The 25,463-nt window shown below is 31.6% G+C and overlaps 1 protein-coding gene across 1 annotated transcript in view; it reads right to left on the minus strand.

Annotated features, from left to right (window-relative positions):
* Positions 1-7,105: 7,105 nt before the first annotated feature.
* LOC139513656 (vacuolar protein sorting-associated protein 41 homolog) overlaps positions 7,106-25,463 on the minus strand; it is a 35,596-nt gene continuing 17,238 nt past the window's right edge. The window contains exons 14-27 of the mRNA XM_071302347.1: positions 25,251-25,307; positions 23,995-24,138; positions 22,939-23,031; positions 22,615-22,742; positions 22,087-22,134; positions 17,513-17,651; positions 16,450-16,500; positions 14,651-14,843; positions 13,938-14,078; positions 12,653-12,789; positions 9,242-9,341; positions 8,283-8,327; positions 7,821-7,900; positions 7,106-7,481 (exon numbers count right to left, since the gene is read on the minus strand). Of these exons, the coding sequence (XP_071158448.1) occupies positions 7,431-7,481; positions 7,821-7,900; positions 8,283-8,327; positions 9,242-9,341; positions 12,653-12,789; positions 13,938-14,078; positions 14,651-14,843; positions 16,450-16,500; positions 17,513-17,651; positions 22,087-22,134; positions 22,615-22,742; positions 22,939-23,031; positions 23,995-24,138; positions 25,251-25,307 (1,407 nt within the window). The 3' untranslated portion in view covers positions 7,106-7,430. The remainder of the gene's footprint in view (positions 7,482-7,820; positions 7,901-8,282; positions 8,328-9,241; positions 9,342-12,652; positions 12,790-13,937; positions 14,079-14,650; positions 14,844-16,449; positions 16,501-17,512; positions 17,652-22,086; positions 22,135-22,614; positions 22,743-22,938; positions 23,032-23,994; positions 24,139-25,250; positions 25,308-25,463) is intronic.

Genomic DNA, 25,463 nt, shown 5'->3' on the forward strand with positions numbered 1-25,463 from the left:
TTTAATTACAGCTGTTGAATTCAATTCTGATAGGAAAAAATAAAAAGTAAAATCACAAAAATACTGAACTTAGAGGAAAATCAACTCGGAAATTATGTAAAACACTGCATTTGCTTTATACTACCAACCTTTCACTATGAACAAAATAAAGTAAATACAATGGATCGACAATGGTTCACTAAACATACCAAGAACCAGCAGGGTAAATTACCAAGTATCTTTTTTTAACGCTCCAACACCTACCCATTGTGTCTATTATTTAAACTATAACTGAGATGTCTTTTCAAAATGACAGTTCTCTCATTAATTAGGTCCTGTTCTTGCTGAGTTTAAATAACCATCTCATTATATTGAATGACTCACAATAAACATCAAATAATTAAAAGCATACAGGTAGTGGATATAAAACATGAAATAATTTTTAAAAGAAAATTGAATGACCTTTCCTGATATGTTCATTCAATTATTATGAAGCTATTTTTTTCCGTAATTTACAAAATAAGGCATATTCAAACTGATTTCTAAAAAGTATATATAATGTGTTTTTAAAGATATGTAATAATTTTGTCAGATGCAATCAACTTTTAATAATAAATAAGAGGCTCTCAAGAGCCTGAATCGCTCACCTTGATTTTTTGGCATTTATCTTTCGTTTTAAGAGTTTGACTGTCAAATGTCATCGTAGTTTTTTTTTTTTTTTGGTTGGATTCAGCATATCAAAGAACCTTAAGAATTAAATTTTTGATGAAATCAAACAAAGTTTAATGTTTATTTTTGAGATCTTACTTTGCTGAAATTTTTTTTATTTACAGTTTATCTTTATCATGTTAAATCATTAATAATATTCAAGATGATAACCAAAAACTGCAAAATTTCCTTAAAATTACCAATTTAGTGGCAGCAACCCAACAATGGGTTGTTAAATTCATCTGAAAATTTCAGAGCTAATAGAACTTGACATAATAAACGCTATTATCCCATGTCAGATATGCTCTAAATGCTTTGGTTTTTGAAATATAAGACAAAAACTGCATTTTACCACTATGTTCTATTTTTAGCCATGGTGGCCATGTTTTTTGAAGAAACAGAAAATAAAACACAAACATTTATTCTCGACACCCTAAGGATAATTTAGCTTAAGTTTGGTTTGAATTGGTTCAGTGGTTTCAGAAAAGAAGAATTTTTAAAGTTAGAAAACATGATAAACAAATTGTGTAAAATTGTTCTTAAAGGGCAATAACTCTTTAAGGGGTCAATTGACAATTTTGGTCAAATAAACTTATTTGTAGATCTTACTTTACTGAACATATTTGCTGTTTACAGTTTATCTATCATAAATACTATTCAAGATAATAACCAAAAACTGCAAAATTTCCTTAAAATTACCAATTTAGTGGCATCAACCCAACAATATGTGGTTAAATTCATCTGAAAATTTCAGGGCTGATAGAAATTGACATATTAAACACTTTTATCCCATGTCAGGTTTGATCTAAATGCTTTGGTTTTTGAAATATAAGACAAAAACTGCATTTTACCACTATGTTCTATTTTTAGCCATGGTGGCCATGTTTTTTGAAGAAACAGAAAATAAAACAAAAACTTTATTCTAGATACCCTAAGGATTATTCAGCTTAAGTTTGGTTTAAATTGGTTCAGTAGTTTTAAAGAAGATTTTTGAAATAGTTTACACCAGATGGACGACGACGAATGCAGAAGGACTCCAAGTGATGGCTTAAGCTCACCGTTCATAATGAATGTATCATTTTCTGTTGAAATGTGTGAAATAGCCAATAATAAACAAAAAGTAACAAGAATCAAAGTCCTTGTGAGTACTGAAGGGTAACAATTGCTTTCATCTTGCAATTTTGTAAAGGAGTAGGTCCGGTAAGGACTCATTTTGGCCTCAAATTTCAGTTTCATCTGACGAAAGATTTTGACCACTTTTTAAACACTTAAGTGTCTATTTCACTTGATTCAATTAGTTAATGTGAAAGATTTTAACTGATTTAGTCATTATAAACGATCCGATTCAAGCTCAAATATGAAAAATCTACCAAATATGCTGAAAAATGTCACTTTACAGATGGTTTTTGTCAAAAATGAAAGTGGCCGCATCCGTGTTCATCCACAACCTTTATATATGTTATGCATTATCATAAAATACAACTTACATTTCAATATTGAGGATGAACACGAATGCGGCCACTTTCGTTTAACACGGAAACCGTCTAAAATTTACCTAAAATGCTAGAATTTTGAAGATTTCAGTAATTTAGCATGACTTAATGGTGCTACAACCTGATATGTGTGCATTGTATGGTCAAAAAACAGCCCATATTTATGTAGCAGAAGCTTTCAACTGTCCAATAAATAACTAAAAGTTTACATTTTAACAATTTTGTAAAACTGTTATATTTTTGGGCCAAAAAGGGGTCTTACCGGACCTTCTCCTTTAAAATAAAAGAACATAGTTCCAATGTCCCCCATGTTGCAAATATTTTATCTATCTAATGAACAAGGGCAATAACTAAAATATACACCTATTGTTCCTAAATATCATATATCGGAGAAATGATGCTTCAGAGCAAATTCAATGTGATTTCCAATATAATTAGTTTTTCCAAGAGGCATAACTTAAAAATATTTGATCGGCACTTGTTTTCTAAACTGACTAAAGTGTCAAAGACATTGCTGATAAAATGCTTCTGATATAAGTTTCTGGCAAGAATTGTACATATAAGAGCTCTAATGATGCAATTTATATGACAATGACACAAATATATACGTGTGATAAAGGTAACAATTTGGGAAAATTAAATTGCTTATCTCCAATTATGAAGAATATAAAAATTAAACATTTGTTAAGGAACTTTTTGGTGTATAAACTGAACCAAGTCACTCAAAAACATGCCATAAAGTCCTTCAGACTTTTATTTGTTTGTCAGTGATTTAGTCCAGTTTATACACCAATAAATTCATTTAAAAAGGTGTTTCATCCTATAATTACATCTATGTCTTTCTCTGTAATATGTATGGCAAAGACCAAATGCATGGACAATTTTTTTTCAATATGAACTGCTCTGATCCTTTATTCTGTAATAAAAAGTACTAAGACCATTAGAATGGAACCAGAACTGCATTTTGTCATAAGACCAGTGGAAACATGAGAAATTTTAGATAATCCCTCATCATTGATAGACATAGTCTGGTATATATACATAACTTAAATGTGTTGGCAGGCTTAAAAATAATGGCTTCCAAAATAATACAAAACTAAACACAGCACTAAAGTATAAAGTTTTTATTTTAATTGTAAAATATGAACAGAATGGCAACTGGAAATATAAACAATATCATGCCATAAACAAAACAAATCATATAAATAACATTATAATCTATCAACAATACAAATATCATCTACATTAAACACCTGCAACTAATTTTTTTTAAATGCCAAGGAGGTAAAAAAAAACTTATGGTTTTGATTTACAATTAAACAAAATGTGTAAACCGTAATTGGCTTACTCTTATTTGATTATGGTGAAGGATTCAGGACTCCTGATAGGATTATGGTCAAGGATTCAGGACTCCTGATAGAATTCTGATGCAAACCATCCTCTGACTAGTCAAGGATAACTGGTTCAATGTAACATAATAAGGAACAGAGCAGTCTTTTTTATTTTCAAATGAAGTGGACAATTAAAGAGGGGGGGGCAAGGGGTTTAACTGTTATGCTGTTATGGGGCAATTTAATTCTTTGTTATCTGTTATTCTGAAAATATATTTGCTGTTAGCTGTTATTGTCTTATTCATTGTTAGCTGTTATTGGGCTTTTAGTTTTTTTGTTATCTGTTATTGTGATAATGTATTTGCTGTTAACTGTTATTGAAAATTGGAATGTTAGCATTTTTTGACAGCCAATATTCGGTAGAAATGGAAGATCATTGGACATTGGGGTCTACCACTAGTAATATGTTGGTCCCGTTTTCGGAGAAGGATTCCATTAACATACATGTATACCAATTACAGAAGTGAGGTCCAGGACAATTCCAGTATATCTTATGATTATCCTTTGTAATAAATTCCATTTTTTTTTGGAACATGTATTTAAAATTATATTATTTTTTTGTATGAGGATAATGTTCCTTGTTTCCCGTACCAACATATAAAATTAGAACAATTATTAATATGACAAAAAGGAAAACATATGGCCAGGAATATCTGACAAGAATCTCAATTAAGGACTAGGTCCTTACAACCATTTAACCTTTTATATAATATGGTACATTGACTCAGCTCTGTGATTCTTTTCAAAGCAGAACCAAACACATTGTACAAATGAAAATTGCAACCATGTACTGGGTCCCGACGCAGCACATCATGAGCTCATTACAAACAAAGATTTAGTTTTTCGTCTTCAAGCCATTGCTCCCCTACTAAACTATGTATTCTACTTACTTAACTAGTACACTCGGTCCAATCAATAGCCTGATCAAAAATTGTTCAAATTGAGCTTTTGAAAATAATGGAATAAATTACTTTTGGATGTCAAAATTGGTTCGAGGTACTTGATAAATTGCATGCTTATAATTGGTGCTTTTGATTTTTCTACCCTATATACTGACCACTTTGCCTCATAGTCTTATCAAGAAAAATTCACACACCTCATTAAATGGGCATTTAGAAAAAGTCAGAATGGGAATATGTATATTCCAACTCTTTTAGGTCATTTTTTAGTAGCAACAAACACAAGAACTATGTGAATTGAATACCATAACAGCCCTTGAATTTTTAGTAGATGTCATTTTTGTCTTTTTGACATATTCCTCATTTCCATGTTCAATTTTATTACACACTATTTAAATTACAAGCATGTGTGAGTTTCTATAACTGTATAAAAATAAATGCTGAAAAAAAGTATTTTATAACAAATAAACAGCTACGCCATGAGCGCATGAAACGCCCGTCGCCCTTTTTTAAATATTCTATAATTTCTTTATGTCATATCAGATATTTATAAAAATTGAAAAGGAGCTTCAGTCAATATATATTTACAATACACCAAAGTTTCATGCGAACTGCTGAATACATTTTTGAGTTATTGACCGAAAACTGGAAAATACCACCTTTTTTAATGAATAAAACCTCTTCACTCAATAACATAAAATCCAAAATTAATGAAAATTTAAAGAGCGCTTACAACAATAGCTATAAACAATTCGGCAAAATTTCATGAGAACTGCTGAAAACGTTTTTGTGTTAAACTGTTAATGTCCGAAAACTGGAAAATCCTCCCTTTTAATTAACAAAACCCCTTAACTCGGAAACGTAAAATCTAAAATTTATAAAAATTGAAAGGGAGCTCATGTCAATAGATAGTAACAATTCACCAAAATTCCTTGCAAATTTGTGAAAGTATTTTTGAGAAATTAGCAGAAAACTGGAAAAAAACCACCATTTTTATTGAATAAAACCCCATTACTCAGAAACTTAAAATCTGAAATTTATGAAATACGAAGGGGGGCTCACGTCAATAGATATAAACAATTTCCAAAAGTTTTATGCAAATTGGTTAAAGAGTGTTGGAGTTAAAATTCAACATGTTGACGACAGACGGACAACAGTATTTCATAATACATCCTGTAAACGAGCGTATAAAAATATATTGAGTATAGTAAACACATTCTAGATTCATAATTTTAAAAACATGTTCATAGAAAATGGAATTCATTACAAAGGATTGTACCTGTAATAAGAAATACTGGATTTGTCAAGGTCCCGACTTAATTTAATATTTCATTCACTGTTATCTGTTTTTGTCCATTTTAATTCCATGTTATCTGTTATAAGCCAAATCAATTTGCTGTTTTGCTGTTATTGGGACCCCCCTTGCCCCCCCTCATTAAAGACATGCTTTGAAGCCAAAAAGCTACAAATTTCGAAATACATTAATTGCACATTTACAGGGGCGGATTTAGGCGGGGGCGTGGCGGGCGTGCGCCCCCCCTAAAATTTGCAAAGCATGGGTTGTCCCCAGCTCAATAAAGTATCTGAACAGACGACGAAACATAATGTCGTCGCATTGCAATCTGTTTTATCATTCAAAGAAGTATATAAAACAGTAAGTTTAACAGAACCAATGTGATTACTAATATACTGACCTACGGTTTATCTATAAGTTCTATCATACATATGGTATACTTCAAAGAAAGGTGTCAAACGCGGTACTGCGTTTGATGACACATATCTTAGGCTTTAATTGACAGTTGAAGTAAAACAATTTATAAATTATAAACACTTTCTTTGATAATCGAAACTCCAAAACATCACAAACTCACTTTCCAACAAAGTAGGTGAAAGTGCCCTACCCGCGGTTGGGTTGGGTATTTCATCAGTGCACAGCGAAGAAAACAGTCAAGGTAACTGGTTAAATTCTTTCTTAATGAAAGATAGAAATACTGGTTCAAGCGAAAGGTTAGTTTTTATTAATTTGTATCAATATTTAATATATCTGTATCAATATATGTTTCTCACTTAAATGCAACCTGTAAAGTTTGCCGAATCATGCATAAACGATCAAGGCTCCAACTCGTATTTCCGTATTACATATAGTATCCCATGAAAATAAAGATCTCATTTTGAATTTAGTGGTTTGCTGTAAAAAAATGTACATAAAAAGTTTGGCACGACCTCCGAAAACAACAAAAAATAATAATAATAAAAAATTGTGAAAAGACAATGAAAAATCGCTGGCAAAAGTGGACCGGTTTTTTTTAAAATCTAATATTGGTCAGTTGAGCTATTGTTGAGTCAATGAATTGAAACTTGCACATTTCTTGTTAATTATGGTGATTGTAGATTGACAGGGGTGGATTTATGCAGTTTTAGCTTGAAACTTTAATTTCTCGCTTATTTTAACACAAAATATTCGCCACGTTTTGCTTGCCATGCAAGATATGTACATTACACCCTCTTTAGAAGAATATTCCAATAATTTCGATAATTATACCTCAAAAAAAATTTTAACATTGCGCCCCCCCTAATCTGAAATCCTGGATCCGCCCCTGCATTTATATGGTCAGGTGATAACAAAACATTACACTTGGAAGAATAACTGATTTTAATGCAGGTTAGCTTACTGTAATACATAAATAAATTATTTCTTTTGGCTTTTATAAATAACATTATAATGCCTGCAAAAGCAACATATTACACATGTACACATGTAAGCAATTAGATAAGTCTTATTTTCTAATATGCTTGGAACGAGAGTCCATACTGAAAAAATATATACATATATATATATATATATATAATGTGGTCTAGTAAAAACACTCTTATTTTCATTTGTATGTTTGAGCTATTTTGATGTTATTACAAGGCTTCATATACTAAAATTTTAGTTCATTATGATGCAATAGTTCATTCTATTTAAATGCAGGTGCTCTTTTCTGTGTACTGCATATAGGACAGCTATTCTGTAAAATAAACATTGGCATATAGTATTCTCACTTATACATCACTTACTATCATATATCACTTATACAATTATTTACTAGCTGTCCATTACCACTTCATACTTATCATGAAATAGCAATAAGTACACTATCAATATTATAATTTACTTTTTGGCAATTTTAATATACATTCAAACAAAGAATGTTTTTACTACATTCATGTACTTCATTGCTTTTGTTTAAAGTAATTGATGTATTTCTAGGCAGTTATTTTTTCTCCAGTGTAAATCGTAACTTTATTAGGATTAAGTTATACATAGATTGGAAAACAGAAGGTTAAACCAACTTAAACAAACTTACCACACCCCTTACTGGTAGACAATCTTCATGGAATGCATGTTTGCAATGAAAAACAATAACATCACTGGCATATCTCATATCTACAATGAAAATAATAACATGTGCTTATGGTAAACAAATTTCCATCTCTTTATGTTTATTCCATAAGGGTAAGTCAATCATGTGATATGATTACATCACTTATTTAAAAGTTATTTTTAGCTCTCTCTTCATTACTTTTACACAAACAATGACAACAAGCATGATTTCATATACTTTTTGATAGCTATAGGTTTTAATCTTGATAATAAAAGACTATTGCTAGTATTATCAGGACACGTTGGTTCAGGAAATAGTGTCTAGAGACTGACAATAATGTGTCCAGGAATTGTGTATGCTCTTTTATGAGAACCATTTATATAAACACAGTTGATTTCATTCTATTGTAATATGATACTTTCTAAACTTTAAAGCTTGACTTACCATTAACAACTATTCTCTGCTGACAAACATTACACATTGCTGCACCTAAAAGTAAATAATATATAGGAGTTACAACCATAAAATTTGGTTTGCTTTTGACATGAGACCAACAAAACTAAAAATACAAGCATGAATTTTGTCTAACTGTAGATAGATTGGTTTCCTTAATCAGTCAGATAAAATCTGTAATTCAAAGAAAGGGATGTACAGTTACACAGAAATTTTTACAGTACAGATTCAAATATTCATTTGGAACAATATCTTACAACTTCTAAAAAACTCAAATAATTATATAATAAGTCTTAAGAAATGATCAGATAGTATATCAAAATCTCACAATAAACAAAGATGTCAAATAAACAGTTTAACCGTTTTATAGTTTTCCTTTTGTGTGTATCAAGTATAACAATTTTACAATACTCAACTTCTACTCTATAAAAGATGTCATGGTGAAAATGATCCAGAAACAGTTTGATTCAGATTTATGAGAAAATGGACAAAACATAAACTATATGCTGAACTCATCAATAAACGTAGCATAACATAGTGCAAACATATTACGGTAATGCATCCTCGTTTAATTTGTATTTTTTGATGATAATTTTATTTAATACTCTAGATTTTCTATGCTTTCTGGAAGTGAATATATCATGTATATGTCATCTTCCCTACAAAGTATCTACTAAATTACTCCAGAAGAACTACTGACTTATTGTGTCCTGATTAAGCATACTGTTGTATCTTTATTATCGTTGGATACCAATTTTTGTGCATTTTGAAGGTACAGTTAAACCACCAATTTAAATGTTCAACAAATTACCAATTTTCCATAGGCTTGAATGCAGACATTGGCAAACCATGAGACTAAATAGCCATGAAAATGTTAAGTTTTTTTACAATCCACGAAAATAAATAAATCCACAATATGATTGCTTTACACAAGATTATATTTTACTTACTGCTAACCGCTATTCCTTTCCTCTGAGTCTTTATTAATCTGTCCAGTAAATTAAAACTGTCCACTACCAATATCTTCTTACAGCCTTCCCTTAATGATATCTGTTTGGCAGAAAAACAAAAATAGTTGTCAAACGGATATGTACAGATAGGAATGCATCTTAATATTAAATATTATTGATTTATCACAAGAAGATCATATCAAGCCCCACATCTGTCCCTGGAAAAGCAATCCTTGACTCAAATTCCCCTATTCATGGTAGGTGAGACATAGGCTGAAATGTTTACTAAGCTACTTTATAAGACATTTTCAATGTCATGTGTGTATCAACCCTAGACACATGTACAATATTGAGAGCTCTGTAAGAGGGATTATATTATTGAGGATTGATACAGTGTGTGATATTAATACAATTACCGTCAACCAAGGATACAGCTCCTTCAGGCAAAGTTAACCTTAGATAGACTATATTATTGAGGGTTGATACAGTGTGTGATATTAATACAATTACCGTCAACCAAGGATACAGCTCCTTCAGGCAAAGTTAACCTTAGATAGACTATATTATTGAGGGTTGATACAGTGTATGATATTAATACAATTCCCCTCAACCAAGGATACAGCTCCTTCAGGCAAAGTTGACCTTAGATAGACTATATTATTGAGGGTTGATACAGTGTGTGATATTAATACAATAACCCTCAACCAAGGATACAGCTCCTTCAGGCAAAGTTGACCTTAGATAGACTATATTATTGAGGGTTGATACAGTGTGTGATATTAATACAATTACCCTCAACCAAGGATACAGCTCCTTCAGGCAAAGTTGACCTTAGATAGACTATATTATTGAGGGTTGATACAGTGTATGATATTAATACAATAACCCTCAACCAAGGATACAGCTCCTTCAGGCAAAGTTGACCTTAGATAGACTATATTATTGAGGGTTGATACAGTGTGTGATATTAATACAATAACCCTCAACCAAGGATACAGCTCCTTCAGGCAAAGTTGACCTTAGATAGACTATATTATTGAGGGTTGATACAGTGTATGATATTAATACAATTCCCCTCAACCAAGGATACAGCTCCTTCAGGCAAAGTTGACCTTAGATAGACTATATTATTGAGGGTTGATACAGTGTATGATATTAATACAATAACCCTCAACCAAGGATACAGCTCCTTCAGGCAAAGTTGACCTTAGATAGACTATATTATTGAGGGTTGATACAGTGTATGATATTAATACAATAACCCTCAACCAAGGATACAGCTCCTTCAGGCAAAGTTGACCTTAGATAGACTATATTATTGAGGGTTGATACAGTGTGTGATATTAATACAATTCCCCTCAACCAAGGATACAGCTCCTTCAGGCAAAGTTGACCTTAGATAGACTATATTATTGAGGGTTGATACAGTGTGTGATATTAATACAATTCCCCTCAACCAAGGATACAGCTCCTTCAGGCAAAGTTGACCTTAGATAGACTATATTATTGAGGGTTGATACAGTGTATGATATTAATACAATAACCCTCAACCAAGGATACAGCTCCTTCAGGCAAAGTTGACCTTAGATAGACTATATTATTGAGGGTTGATACAGTGTGTGATATTAATACAATTCCCCTCAACCAAGGATACAGCTCCTTCAGGCAAAGTTGACCTTAGATAGACTATATTATTGAGGGTTGATACAGTGTGTGATATTAATACAATTACCCTCAACCAAGGATACAGCTCCTTCAGGCAAAGTTGACCTTAGATAGACTATATTATTGAGGGTTGATACAGTGTGTGATATTAATACAATTCCCCTCAACCAAGGATACAGCTCCTTCAGGCAAAGTTGACCTTAGATAGACTATATTATTGAGGGTTGATACAGTGTGTGATATTAATACAATAACCCTCCCCTCAACCAAGGATACAGCTCCTTCAGGCAAAGTTGACCTTAGATAGACTATATTATTGAGGGTTGATACAGTGTGTGATATTAATACAATAACCCTCAACCAAGGATACAGCTCCTTCAGGCAAAGTTGACCTTAGATAGACTATATTATTGAGGGTTGATACAGTGTGTGATATTAATACAATTACCCTCAACCAAGGATACAGCTCCTTCAGGCAAAGTTGACCTTAGATAGACTATATTATTGAGGGTTGATACAGTGTGTGATATTAATACAATTCCCCTCAACCAAGGATACAGCTCCTTCAGGCAAAGTTGACCTTAGATAGACTATATTATTGAGGGTTGATACAGTGTGTGATATTAATACAATAACCCTCAACCAAGGATAAAGCTCCTTCAGGCAAAGTTGGCCTATTATTGAGGGTTGATACAGTGTGTGATATTAATACAATTCCCCTCAACCAAGGATACAGCTCCTTCAGGCAAAGTTGACCTATTATTGAGGGTTGATACAGTGTGTGATATTAATACAATTACCCTCAACCAAGGATACAGCTCCTTCAGGCAAAGTTGACCTTAGATAGACTATATTATTGAGGGTTGATACAGTGTGTGATATTAATACAATTCCCCTCAACCAAGGATACAGCTCCTTCAGGCAAAGTTGACCTTAGATAGACTATATTATTGAGGGTTGATACAGTGTGTGATATTAATACAATAACCCTCAACCAAGGATACAGCTCCTTCAGGCAAAGTTGACCTTAGATAGACTATATTATTGAGGGTTGATACAGTGTGTGATATTAATACAATTCCCCTCAACCAAGGATACAGCTCCTTCAGGCAAAGTTGACCTTAGATAGACTATATTATTGAGGGTTGATACAGTGTGTGATATTAATACAATAACCCTCAACCAAGGATAAAGCTCCTTCAGGCAAAGTTGACCTATTATTGAGGGTTGATACAGTGTGTGATATTAATACAATAACCCTCAACCAAGGATACAGCTCCTTCAGGCAAAGTTAACCTTAGATAGACTATATTATTGAGGGTTGATACAGTGTGTGATATTAATACAATAACCCTCAACCAAGGATACAGCTCCTTCAGGCAAAGTTTACCTTAGATGGATAGGGCTTTTCTGTTCAGACCTTTTGTTTCATAAACATTTTATACATTTGCCTTTCCTAAATTTTGGTATTGAGAGCACCTGTTACATGAGGATTTTTCCTGAAACACTGTTAAGAACAGGGAACTTTATATTATGGATTAAGCACATCTCTCTTATACATGTACATACACACCTAGGTGGACATTACATGTTGAACCAAATTTTCAATAAATATTCATATATATTACAAAAACTTTAAAAAAAAAAAAGTGTGAGGGATTTTTTATTTTACAATTTACATGCAGTATTTCAATGCATTTCAACTGATTGGATGTTTTAATATCTCTAATTGTCCACATGATTTACCTGTAGATGATAATCTTGTAATATTTTGACAAGTGAGTCTCTGAGTCCTTCTATTTCCATACCTTCCTGGATTTTATCTATGAGTATAATGGGATCTACATGTGTTCCTATGTTGTGTAGTAATACTTTTATAAAAACTGAAAATGAAAATATAAGATAGTTAAAAAGTCAAATTTATGATATACTGTGCAGTAAACGAATTAAGCCCTTTATATTATTATTCTTAATGAAATCTAACAATTTATCTCAGTTTCTTTTATGAGATATTTCATGGTTTATGAAAGCTACTCTAAATCTGAATGAGATTTTACAAGGTTTATCTAAGCTTCTCTGTATGAAATCTAACATAGTTTATTTAAGCTATTCATTAACAGATTGCTACTCTGTACAAGATATAACATGGTTTATCTAAGCTATTGCATACGACTACAAACACAAAGGTTCCTGGATTGATAACCTTCTGGGAGATAATTTCAGAAACTGAATTTTCGGCTCGCCCTTGAAACCATTTTCGAGTATGGTCTTGAGAAACGATGATAGTATCTCAGAAGGGGGCATAAATGTTTGACTCGTGTTAAGAGAGAGCAATATCTTTTTCATATAGAAGACACCCTTGCAGATTTTGAAAAAAGAGTAGTCTAATGCCGCTACAAGGTAGCAATCAAACTAGCAAAGTGGAAAGGGATTAATATAAGTTGTAATAATCCCAATTACTATAAAAAAATATGTTTAAGCTAAGCTTTTCATTAACAGATCTAACATGGTTTATCTAAGCTACTCTGTAAAAGATCTGACATGGTTAATCTTAGCTACTCTGTATGAGATCTTACATGGTTTATCTTAGCTAATCTGTATGAGATCTTACATGGTTTATCTAAGCTACTCTGTATGAGATCTTACATGGTTTATCTAAGCTACTCTGTATGAGATCTTACATGGTTTATCTAAGCTACTCTGTATGAGATCTTACATGGTTTATCTAAGCTACCCTATATAAGATCTGACATGGTTTATCTAAGCTACTCTGTAAGAGATCTGACATGGTTTATCTAAGCTACTCTGTAAGAGATCAGACATGGTTTATCTAAGCAACTTATTAACAGATCTTACATGTTTTATCTAAGCTACTCTGTATGAGATCTTACATGGTTTATCTAAGCGACTCTGTAAGAGATCTGACATGGTTTATCTAAGCGACTCTGTAAGAGATCTGACATGGTTTATCTAAGCTACTCTGTAAGAGATCTGACATGGTTTATCTAAGCTACTTATTAACAAATCTTACATGGTTTATCTAAGCTACTCTGTATGAGATCCTCCCATAGTTCTGGTTCATTATGATCTTTACAGAACTCGATGGCTCTGTTGACATCTTGTAGTTTTTCTGTTATCAGTTTTAATGCCTGCTTCACATTTCCCATTCTACCTGTAAATATCAAACAAACAAGTAAATTAACAAATCTTAAAATCAGGTATTTTTATGTTACATCTTCAAGATGATCCGATATGTATAGTTTAATGGCTTTTCTACATACTGATATCTTAAAATATCAGCAACAAGCAGCAGTATGAACCTTTTGGGCAAGTGAAAGTCAGAACAAAGAGTAACGGATACAAGCACCTTGATTTGGGATAATATAAATCGGGTAGAGGAGAGAAAGGGAAAGTAAGTCGAAATTACTGACCCTAAGTATGTAACCCTTTTTAATTTGAATTATCATTAAAAATGTACTGAGGATATGTCTTCACTTTAGAATATATATAAGACAAGAGAAACTTACCTAAATAATATAACCTTAAAAGCAAATTAATAATTTCTTGGTTTGTTTTTTGTGAGACAGTATAAAATAAAGAAATCTGGTATGATTACAAGGGAGACAACTATAAACCAAAGTTTGAAGGACGAGTTGATAATAATCTCTTTCAAATAAATGGCACTGTTCTCATTTTTTCTTCATGTGTTAAAACTATGCAAACATAAATAAACAGATAACAAACCTAATAGGAAAACTTGTTCTGGTATTAGATTTCTCATTTCACATTCCTCCAATGCAATCTGGAGGGGATAATGTGTACTACTCTTTAGAAAGGGAAGTAACTTCTTAGGTGCATATTCTGCATAGAGTTTCACTTGCTTCCCATGGTACTTTTCTGCCATATGTGGATCTTTTTGGAAAATTCTATCTAAATACTAAAAAATATTCTTTATATTGCATTGTAGTTCACATCAGCCATAACATATAGAAAATTGTAAATATGATGTTATAAAAAGAATAGGGATATGTAAATTGAAAAGAAAAAGACTTGGTTTTTATCTAGTCATTGTTTCAATTATGATATATTGTGAAAATGGTAAATGAATCATAATTTTAAATTTTAGCTAGAAAAATGCACCATATAAGGGCCTTATGGAACCAACCTATATAAGATTGATTAGATTCAAACCTAAATAAATTGTTCTTTATTGTATAATAAATAATAAAAATCAAATTCAATAAAATTATCAATGAAAACAAAAGTTGGGTCAACAGAAGAATCACATTACTTGTACAATAAAATCTAAATCTCAGGGTTTCCACTGGCGGTCGCCATTTTCGCAATTTGCGAAAAAATAATAATTGTGGCGATAAAAATTCGTCATTTGAGAAAGAATTTGGCAAAAGAAATGTATATTACGATTTGTTTTCTTCCATCTTGTTTATTTACTTTTTTTTCGAGTTTCTCAGACTTTACCCGATCAGACAATGCTCAGAATTCACCTTGACCTCATTAAGATTTGGACAGAAAATCAATAATCAGCTGATTGCATTTTATAGCTATCGACAACAAAGGACTAATTAATAAAGGTATTGATTGAATTGTTTGACAAAATGATATGGTTAAATGGCTTCGCTAAATGTCACATACAGAATTCATTTACCACTTTGCGACACACATGTTTGAAGAAACTTTTTACGTCTCCTCTCCTTTTAAAGATAGTTTAGAAAAGAAAGCTGTTTTTGTGACGAAAATGTTCAAAAGCAAGAAAAATCTCCAATTTAAAACTTTAATTATCCTTTGACTTTACTATAGGTAATTAATTAGGGAGACTACTTTAAAGTCGTTTGAGTGACACCCGTGTTTCAAGCATAGTTTTACGTCTCAACCTTTTCATTTACAATGGTCAAGAAAAGAAAACTGTCGTTATGAAGAAATCTATCCAAAAGGTCGAATGAGAGTAACCCTTCAATGTAATGACTCAATGAGGGATCAATTTCATGTGATAAAAGCTTTTGTTTTGTTGTAAAAACCACTTCTTAGTACAAAAGGGCACATCAGTACTTTTCTTTTAAAGAAACTTTCCCTTTGAACTATACTGGTATTATATGATCAAAACATGTCCATTAATTTTGTTATATTCCAGGGCTTATATCTTCTTTATCATTAAAAGTATAGTGGCCCCCTCATTTAGAAAAATTGTTTAAAATACAAAGATTATTTTTCCCTTTGAAGTTAAAAAAAATTCTGTAGGTTTAAAGTAAATGTTTAGTGTTTATTCATTAAAATGTAGACTCTAAAATAAGTTTGAGAGAATAATCATAGACACAATGGGACAACATCATCTTATTTAAGGGAGGGGCGGGGGTTAGAAAAAAGGTAAATTTTAAACGAAAAATATATTTATTTTTACTTGGCGAAAAAAATAATAAAGTGGCAAAAAATATATTGTTTTGGCGAAAGAGGTGGCAAAAAAATAATTGACCAGGGGAAACCCTGAAATCTACAATCAAATTTCACTTGTTGTATACTTTACTTACTGTAAACAGATACTCTGGTGTTTTATCTAACTGGTTTACTACTTTTTCCATCTGAAAAATAGGGAAACAAGTATGCATGCGTTGTAGTACACCTAATTTATAGTGTCTGCAAAAGGGAGATAACAAAAAAATATCTGACGATACCCTAACTGCTCATACCCTACAATTCATCATTGTTAGGCTAATGACAAAAAGTGAAATCCATCGGTTCAACATAGTCCTGAAGAAATGTATGATGAAAACTTCTTAAGTTCATTCTTTATATATATTGAAAAAAAAAAAAAAAGATAGACAGGAAGAATATGTGTGAGAGATGTTAAAAATGCTAACACATTACATCTCATCCATGTCAAGTTGCTGTCTAAAAATGATTTTTTTTTTCTATCATCGATTACAAATATGTGCATGAAAACTATAAACAATAACATTTTAAACGTATCATACAACATAAACTACCAAAATTAAACTTGATGTTATAGTTGGTATGATTTCAAAAGGATCCAAACAGTGGCTAAAACCAATGAAACACTGAGCCACCAACAGTCTCCCTCTTATACATCACTACTTTCTCCTGTAAGAGATGATAAGATCTTGATATATTGAACTGCAACCTGTCTATTAATGATCTCTAGATGTCTTCTAAGTATTTTGTGTTGTGAGGTTGATTTTTTCATATATTTATTAAAGTATATCCCACATTTAATCATATCAAATTTCAAGTTACTTATTTTTCAAGAGGCCTGCCAAAGTCAAGAGCCTGTAATTCAGTGGTTATTTTTTGTCAACGTCTATTATATTTCATTTTTCATTTATTGTTTTGTATATAAATACTGAACAATCCAGGCAATTCTCATTCTTTACATAGATGCTAATATTAATTCAAAGTAAAGGGAGATAAGGTATACTAATTTACACCATTATTACCCATCAAATCTACTTCATATCAAACATTAGTCAAATATCTGCAGATACAGCAAACATATTAAGCTAGATGAGAGAAGGCTGCAATAGGGCAAAACCATACAAGAAAGCAGTAAAAGTCATATATTTTCAAATATTTTACCGGTACTTTCTCCATATTATCTAACAGCATACTGACAGCTTGTTCTTTATCAAACTCCATTAGTTGTACAATCTTATCACTTATTGAACCAAATAAATTATGTTTGTGAATTAACTGGAACACATCTTTATGCTTTAATCTGAAATTTTAAAAATATTAATTCAATATTTTTTTTCTTTCATTTAAAGCATTTTTAGAATAATTTTTAAATTACAAAAGCATTCACTGAACTAGTATTCCTTGAACTAGTATAATTTTTTGTTTCTTGGCCAGCTGAAGCACACCTCTTGGTGCGGGAATTTCTTGCTGCATTGAAGACCCATTGGTGGCCTTCAGCTGTTATCTGCTCTTTGATCTGGTTGTTGTCTCTTTAACACAGTCCCTATTTCCATTCTCAATTTTTATCCTGTCTTACAGTAATTTTAAATAATAATAGTCATACATAAGGCCACATTACCAACCAATAATCAGTGGCATTAACTCCTTATTATAAAATGGAAGCTAGTTTACTGTGGACCAATAAAACTACTATTTAACTTTCCATCAGATGACTTATGTATGAGTTCTGATAAAAGTGGAACTTTTAACGCTGTGGTATTAACAAAGGAGTAGAGGAAATACATGACATGAATTAAGAGCACTAATAGTGCGGTGACTGAAGGCAGATTTTTTGGAATTTAATCTCCCCACCGAACACACACCTACATAATATATCATGGGAAAGAGGAAATCGTGTACTATAATAATATGCCTGTCGTCAGGACTTGATATGGTCACATTTTTTTAAAATTGAGGTCAAAGGTCATATGTAAAAATTTGTGAAAATTTGGGTGGGTTTCAATTTTGACATTTTTTTCTATTTCTAAACTCTACCTAAATACAAATGATACTGTTTTGGCTTTACTAATGTTTGTTATTATACATAAACCTTAATCATTGAGATTTTTTTATCAAAAAAAATCCTAAAACGACGTTATATAAACAAAACTTCAAAAATCAAGTTTTCAACCTATAAAATGTTAAGAGCACCTTAACCTTATCAAAAATATCAATTTTAGGTAAACATCAAGTGTCATGCAGGACAATACTTTAAAATTATTTTTTTTAACTATCATATTGGGTGAGGTCTCAAACCAAAGCCATAGAAAACTACAGTCAAATATGACCTCAAATTGAATTTGCGGATACTTCAGGTTTTTTATAGACTACTCGTTGCTTTTTTTTTTCACAATTATTACTGCTACCATAGTATTATATTTTGTTGTGTATTTAACTCTGATTAATATCTATTACATTATAGGTTTTGTAACTTTATCCCCCCTTTTTTCTCTTGCAACGTACCACAAACTTCAAAAGTATTCCATATAAAAAAAGAAGATGTGATATGATTGCAAATGAGACAACTCTCCAAATGAGACCAAATGAGACACAAAACAATTATAGGTCCCGTCAGGTTTCAACAATGACTAAAAGTCATACTGCAAAGTCTTCAATTCCCGAAACGAATAATGTAAAACAAACAAAAAATCTAACGGCCTGATTAATGTACAAAATAAATAATAAAGAAACTAATATAGTATATAGAAACAAACGACAAAAACTGCATTACCGTCTCGTAACTTAAAACTGACACATACAGATAGTGGCGGGGTTTAACTTTTTTAAGGGCACGTCAACAATCCCCTAATCTCAGGACTAGATTCGTGTGCACCAGTGCAACAAGCTTTATACCAAATCAACCCTTATCTCCATCATGTTCATTTTCATCAACTGTCACAATAACAATAACGGTACCATTTTTTTCTGCACCAGATGCGCATTTCGACAATACATGTCTCTTCAATGATGCTCGTGGCCAAAATATATGAAATCCAAAGCTTATATTAAAGATGAAGAGCTATAATCCAAAAGTTCCAAAAAGTATAGCCAAATCCGTGAAATGAATCCGAGCTTTGCATGAGGGAGATACATTCCTTAATTTATAATAATTTCGAACATTTTGACATGTTTTAATATTTCTACACATTTCACTCATGGCCACAGGTCTGCACATGAAAGGTTCTGTTCAAAGTAAACACGTTATTTTGAGTTTTTCTTTACAAGTACAGACAAGGTATTGTAGGAAGTCCGAAGACATTTGTTCCTAAAAAATACCAGCTTCAAACCATCCCTATCAATTCATCCAAGATTTAACAGAGATCTATAAGGGGGTTAAGGAAGGTGTGATGACATCCATATGCTTGTCTGCAAAGATGCTGGGGAAACATCATACGAGAAGTACACACTATCTTGAATTTGCTCAATTTCATGGTTGGCAACACATTAGATAGCGTCGCACTTTATTTTAAGAAGCATAAAATCCATTGGCATTCAATGTTTCAACAAGGTGTTTTGAACCAAACTCACGGTACATTTGTAAAGCCAATCCTAAATGAAAAGGAGTAAAACAAAAATGATTGCCTCAACAATTGCTTAGCATTTCCACAATTTCTCTTGTGCTATTTCCTGAGAATAGTCTTGGCTGTATGCAGTTTCATTGAGTAACCTTAGAATGAATTGCAATAAATACGAAGGCATTGACTGAATTAAGAAGGAAGAAACAATTCATCCAAAGTTGGTTAGTCTTCTTTAGAGTTTCGATGTCTTTTCTATGTAAACTTGCAGCGGAATTAAATATCTGTCCGTTTTTTTTGTTATTACAGTTGACATTGAGATTTTGAGGTCAGTTTTCAATTGACTAGAAGCTTATATGGCATCTAAAATAGTTAATTTGCTACTAAATTATATGTTATATTTGCCTTGAACTTGTTAAAGTTGTTTGACAACTGAATTTCTATAGAAATAAATGAGTTTAGACTGCATTTTACATGTAGACTATTTTAAATTAGAAGCAGCCTGAAGAAATGATCTATATTTATCAAGTAACGGTGCCATGAGGAATGACCATTAAATCGTTGTCAATAGCCAAAATAGAATTAGTAAAAGCATTATCGTGGTCTGCAATGTCTGCTTCCACGGGTTTGGATTTTTTTTTTCGTTTTTAGCAAATATTTTGTAATGCAACCAAAATGACAGAGTGCTTGAAGTTTAAAAGATGGACGGGAAACTATTTTAACTTTAACTTTATCTGACACGGATAAAACATTTTTAATGCGCTCATTTGATTCAAACTTGAGTAATTTTTTATCTTTCTAAAATGTTTTGTTGCAACAAAATATTCAAGCGCTCAAGATGAACGACTGCATTCTAGAACGTGTACACTGAATACCCGAAACTGAGGGACAACAGTCAGATAATTGTATGTCGTCAAACTTCATGCACGGAGTTCTTCAAATTAACAGCTATCGCATGAAACATCTTGATGTTCCCCTCATCCAATCTTTTATGCAATGCAGATACAAAAGTCGACATACCTAAACTGGTAAATTGACTCAAAATTTCAATCGAGGCTTTTTTAGCATATTTTTTATTCACTGCATAAAATTTTACGACTTTTGTCTGTTCTTTGGACTAATCGAGCAAGTTGCAAAGGACTTGACATATCACGGAATATTTACTGAAACTATCCGTCAATTATTTTGATTTTACAATACGACTTTTCTGACAAAGTATATTTGATGTTTTATAACGAAAAAACATAGAATATAAACATATACAAACAAAGTATGTGGCATATATCAGTGCACTTTGATTGAAAATATGTGTATATAATAGCGAAAAAGGTAGTAATTTCATATATCATTTGAGAGCAAATTATTGACTAATACACAAAATGGGATGGAAGGCAAGTGATTGAGTTCCGTGTTGAAATTGAAGATTTTTACTCCATTCGTTTTCCATTGATTTCTTAAGGTTTTTTTCGTATTTTGGTTCCGAAAATTTTACCACTTATTAGTTTTATTTAATACTATATGCTTAAAATATTATGGGATAATTTTTATTACTACTATGAAGAAGAAACTTAAGTTTGAGTCTGAATTTGCAATTAAAATTACCTCAATTTTAAATAGTCTAAACTTCACACATTTTATAGATTAGAAGAAAATAAAATACTGAATAGCATATTTTGACATGTAAAAATAGCTTCAGGAAAAACTATTTCAATTAAATGTAAGCAAACATACCCATTTTTTTCATTTTGAAAAAGGGGGGTTGAAACTCTCCAATATACTACCAGTCATTAAAACGACTTTTTAGAAAAAAGTGACCGTACGAAATTCTGACGACAGGGCAAAAACTAAAGAAGACATATTTGTCTTTAAGTTAAGACCATTTTTAGCCGTGTGTTATTTGGGGAGATTAAACTCGCGATCTAGACGACTTTTTACACTTCTGTCACCGCACTATAAACCAAACACAGAAAATAAACCTGATTGTAGGTGACTTTTAAGTATAAAGGGTTTATTTCAAAACAATACTTTCTTCCTTTAAATTTGGTATGAAAATTGAAAGACATTCTTCAAGCATACTTCACTTTAGTAATATATCATTTGTGATGTGTTTATCAGTAATATGAAAAAAAGAGCATAAACCTTAAAAACAGTGAAACATTCACCACACATTATAAGACTTACCTTAAATATATACTGAGTGCTTTATCAAACTGACGTTCATATGAATATCTACAAAAATAAAAATATTTTTAATTTCAAAATAATTAATAGTCTGAAATAGCATGTTTAACAGTAATTTTAACCTTTTAATTCATCAGTATTTTATATTCTATTAATGATGAGGGTTTCAGAGAGATTAAATAACTAGAAATATCGATAATCCAAACCAGAGCTTAATCATTATTTTGTAGCCAAATGCATAAATCCATGCATATTTATTAAATTCTAAAATATCTTACAGATTGTGTTTTCCATTTGTATACCAGTAAGAAACTTGTAATTTTTCATATATTGGTATCTACTAAAATGTTAGATACCTCCTATTCTCAAAATAATAATAAAAAAGTTTAAACAGAAATATTTGACTACTTTTATTTATGATTCCGAACAATTATGAGACTGCACTTCCATATATTTTAAAATGAAAAATGCCATATTGAGACAATTCCTTTTTAGCCCAATCAGCTGTCAGTAATTGATTTAGCTTACAAGTCTCCCAGAGCACGCATTAAGTATGTATTTCCTCGATCTCTATCAAGTCTGTCCAGCAGGGCATTTATAACTGTTTGTACTTTATATAGATGTGACGGCCAATCTCGCACCAATTGCAGAAATCTCTGTAATGATTATTTCATTAAATTAAATTTTTTCATATAAAATAAATATTTTTAACAGAAAAATCAAAATATGAAAACAGAAAAAAGACTGAAGAAATGGTTTATATATGATAACACTAAGGAGCATTAACTTTCTGACAACAATCCCTCCCGCATCAAACAGAACGAACTCTAGCAGGACATTTAAAATACTCACCTCTGCATCAGACAAGAGGAATTCTAGCAGAACCATCTCATAGATAGCTGGATCTAATACAGGATTTTCTCTTGGTATATAAGGAGCAATGGCCTGTAATATTGTTATGTCATAAATACTTTCTGTACAAAACAACTAATGTATACACCTTATCGCTATTTTTCCGCCATTACTGGACATCACAAAAGTTTCCATAAAATTTTGACATCATAATAGAAAATGATTGTCACCACAATGGAAAGTAATTGTTGTATGACGTCAAAAGTTCAAGCAGGACAGATTCTAGGGTCAAGCGGGAATAGCGATAAGGTGTATTATTGATGTATACAAGTTATCATAATATCCAAAGTACCATTGTAAATCTTGTACACTTGTTTCTGAAAAATCTTTTACTGTACATATATTTTTTACTATATGAAGTAGCATATCTGTGTCATAGCATTTGATGAACAAACACTTTATAATTAGAAGATGCTTAGGTTAATACACCCCAAACTATTGGACATTCATTATTATACCTTACATACATGTGTATATGCTGAACAATTCTATTGGGTAAAACATTATTACATAAATAATTCAGTCAGTTTTCATCAAAATACAAAGAAGGACAAATAACCCCAAAAATGTACATCCAGCGATGAAAAAATACTATAATTCACCAGTAAAAACCTTTTGAGATACTTGATTTGTACAGGAGTTATCTCCCATCAAAATGATGTCACAAAAATATGTAAACAAATGGCAACGGTCATGAAAGAACCCAACTGTGGAAAGGAATTTAAAATTAATATAATGCCGAGGATATCTCTCATATAAGGTCCATTTCAGTCTTCCTTTGTTGTGCATATGAGAAATATTAAGCCAATACATAAAGAAATATGATTTGGAACAAGAGCAGCACAATTTGACTGTGCCTCTGGTATATTTCGTCCCTCTTTTATTGTTAATGAGGGTTTTAACATCATTAATCTACACTGAATTCAAGGCAACATGTAAAAGGTGTGGTTGTTATCAACATTTACAAAGTTCTCTTAAATTGTAATTAGAACATACCTTCAGCTGTTTAATTTTTGCAAATTTGTAAACTTGTTCTTCCCAGCTATCTTTATTCTTGCTTAAGATCTTTACACAAAGTTGTGCTGCTTTTTCAAAATCTCTTTTACTCAGTAGAAAATCTAAATAATCCTTTCCTAATGACTAAATAAAAAACATATTTGATATTAAAATGTAATACTCTGATATATACTTACAAATGATATTTTTTTCCAAATTATGTGTGTTCCAAAGAAGATGTGCATGAGGTGTCATCTCCCAAAAATATTTGCAGAAATAGAAAAGTCAATGAATTTTTATCAAAAACTCAAAAAGTCTAAATAGAACTTGCACAACTGCATACTCAGAAGAAGAATCTGAGTGAGTTTGGTTGAATTCTGTCAATCTTTTTTAAACAAGGTGTTTTGAGCAAATTATGAAGTCCATGTTTTGGTATGGGAAATCAAAAGAATCTTTCAGATAATTTTTGTTTACAGTAGGTGTCCTTGAGATGAAGATTGGTGGCTGTTTAATGTCCAACACCAAATGCATATTCAGGACAATAACATGTCAATGTAATATGAAAATGTTTACCCTGCTTTGTACTAGACTAACATGATTAACCAGATTTTTAACTTGGTAGTTCACAAGGCAACAGTAGGCAGGAAGGAATATCACCTTACCAGATAGGCAGGAAGTCATATCACCTTACCAAGTAGGCAGGAAGGCATGTCACCTTACCAGAACACATAATTCTGAATTTAAGCAGACCATTATGTGCTCTTTCTTTTACTTAGAGAAGCAGCAAATACACATTTTAAAGTATTTAGTTTTACTGGCTAAGATAAGATCATTCCTGACCAATCAAAAGGCTAAGATAAGATCATTCCTGACCAATCAAAAGGCTAAGATAAGATCATTCCTGACCAATCAAAAGGCTAAGATAAGATCATTCCTGACCAATCAAAAGGCTAAAATAAGATCATTCCTGACCAATCAAAAGGCTAAAATAAGATCATTCCTGACCAATCAAAATCAAACATAAAATGTATGATATCTATCAGAGTGATCCATACCAAATTAGCAACAATAACGTTCATTGGAGAGGAAACAACAAAGGATATACAGAAAAGCAATATATTTGGTCTACAAAGACAAGATTAACTTTGTGGGATTGAGTTAGAAGCTTATTTGGTTTAAAAAACATACCATTTTCAACTGAGAATTAACAAAATGTATTTAATATTTCAATGCAAATATAAGTACATATTATTTACCTGTAAATTATGTTTTTGAAGTGTGTTCTCTTTCTGTTGTACCACGGCCAATGCCTCCTATAGAAAAAAAGTTACATAGATTCATCAAATACATATATAAACCTTAGCTTTTAAGGTTATACAAATTTATGAACAGTTAGTTGCTAGTGATCATTGTGGTTTAATTATGTCACCCGATCGACAAAGTCGGGTGACATATTGCTTTTCCTCTAT

This window comes from Mytilus edulis, chromosome 2, assembly GCF_963676685.1.
Source record: "Mytilus edulis chromosome 2, xbMytEdul2.2, whole genome shotgun sequence".
Lineage (NCBI taxonomy): Eukaryota > Metazoa > Mollusca > Bivalvia > Mytilida > Mytilidae > Mytilus > Mytilus edulis.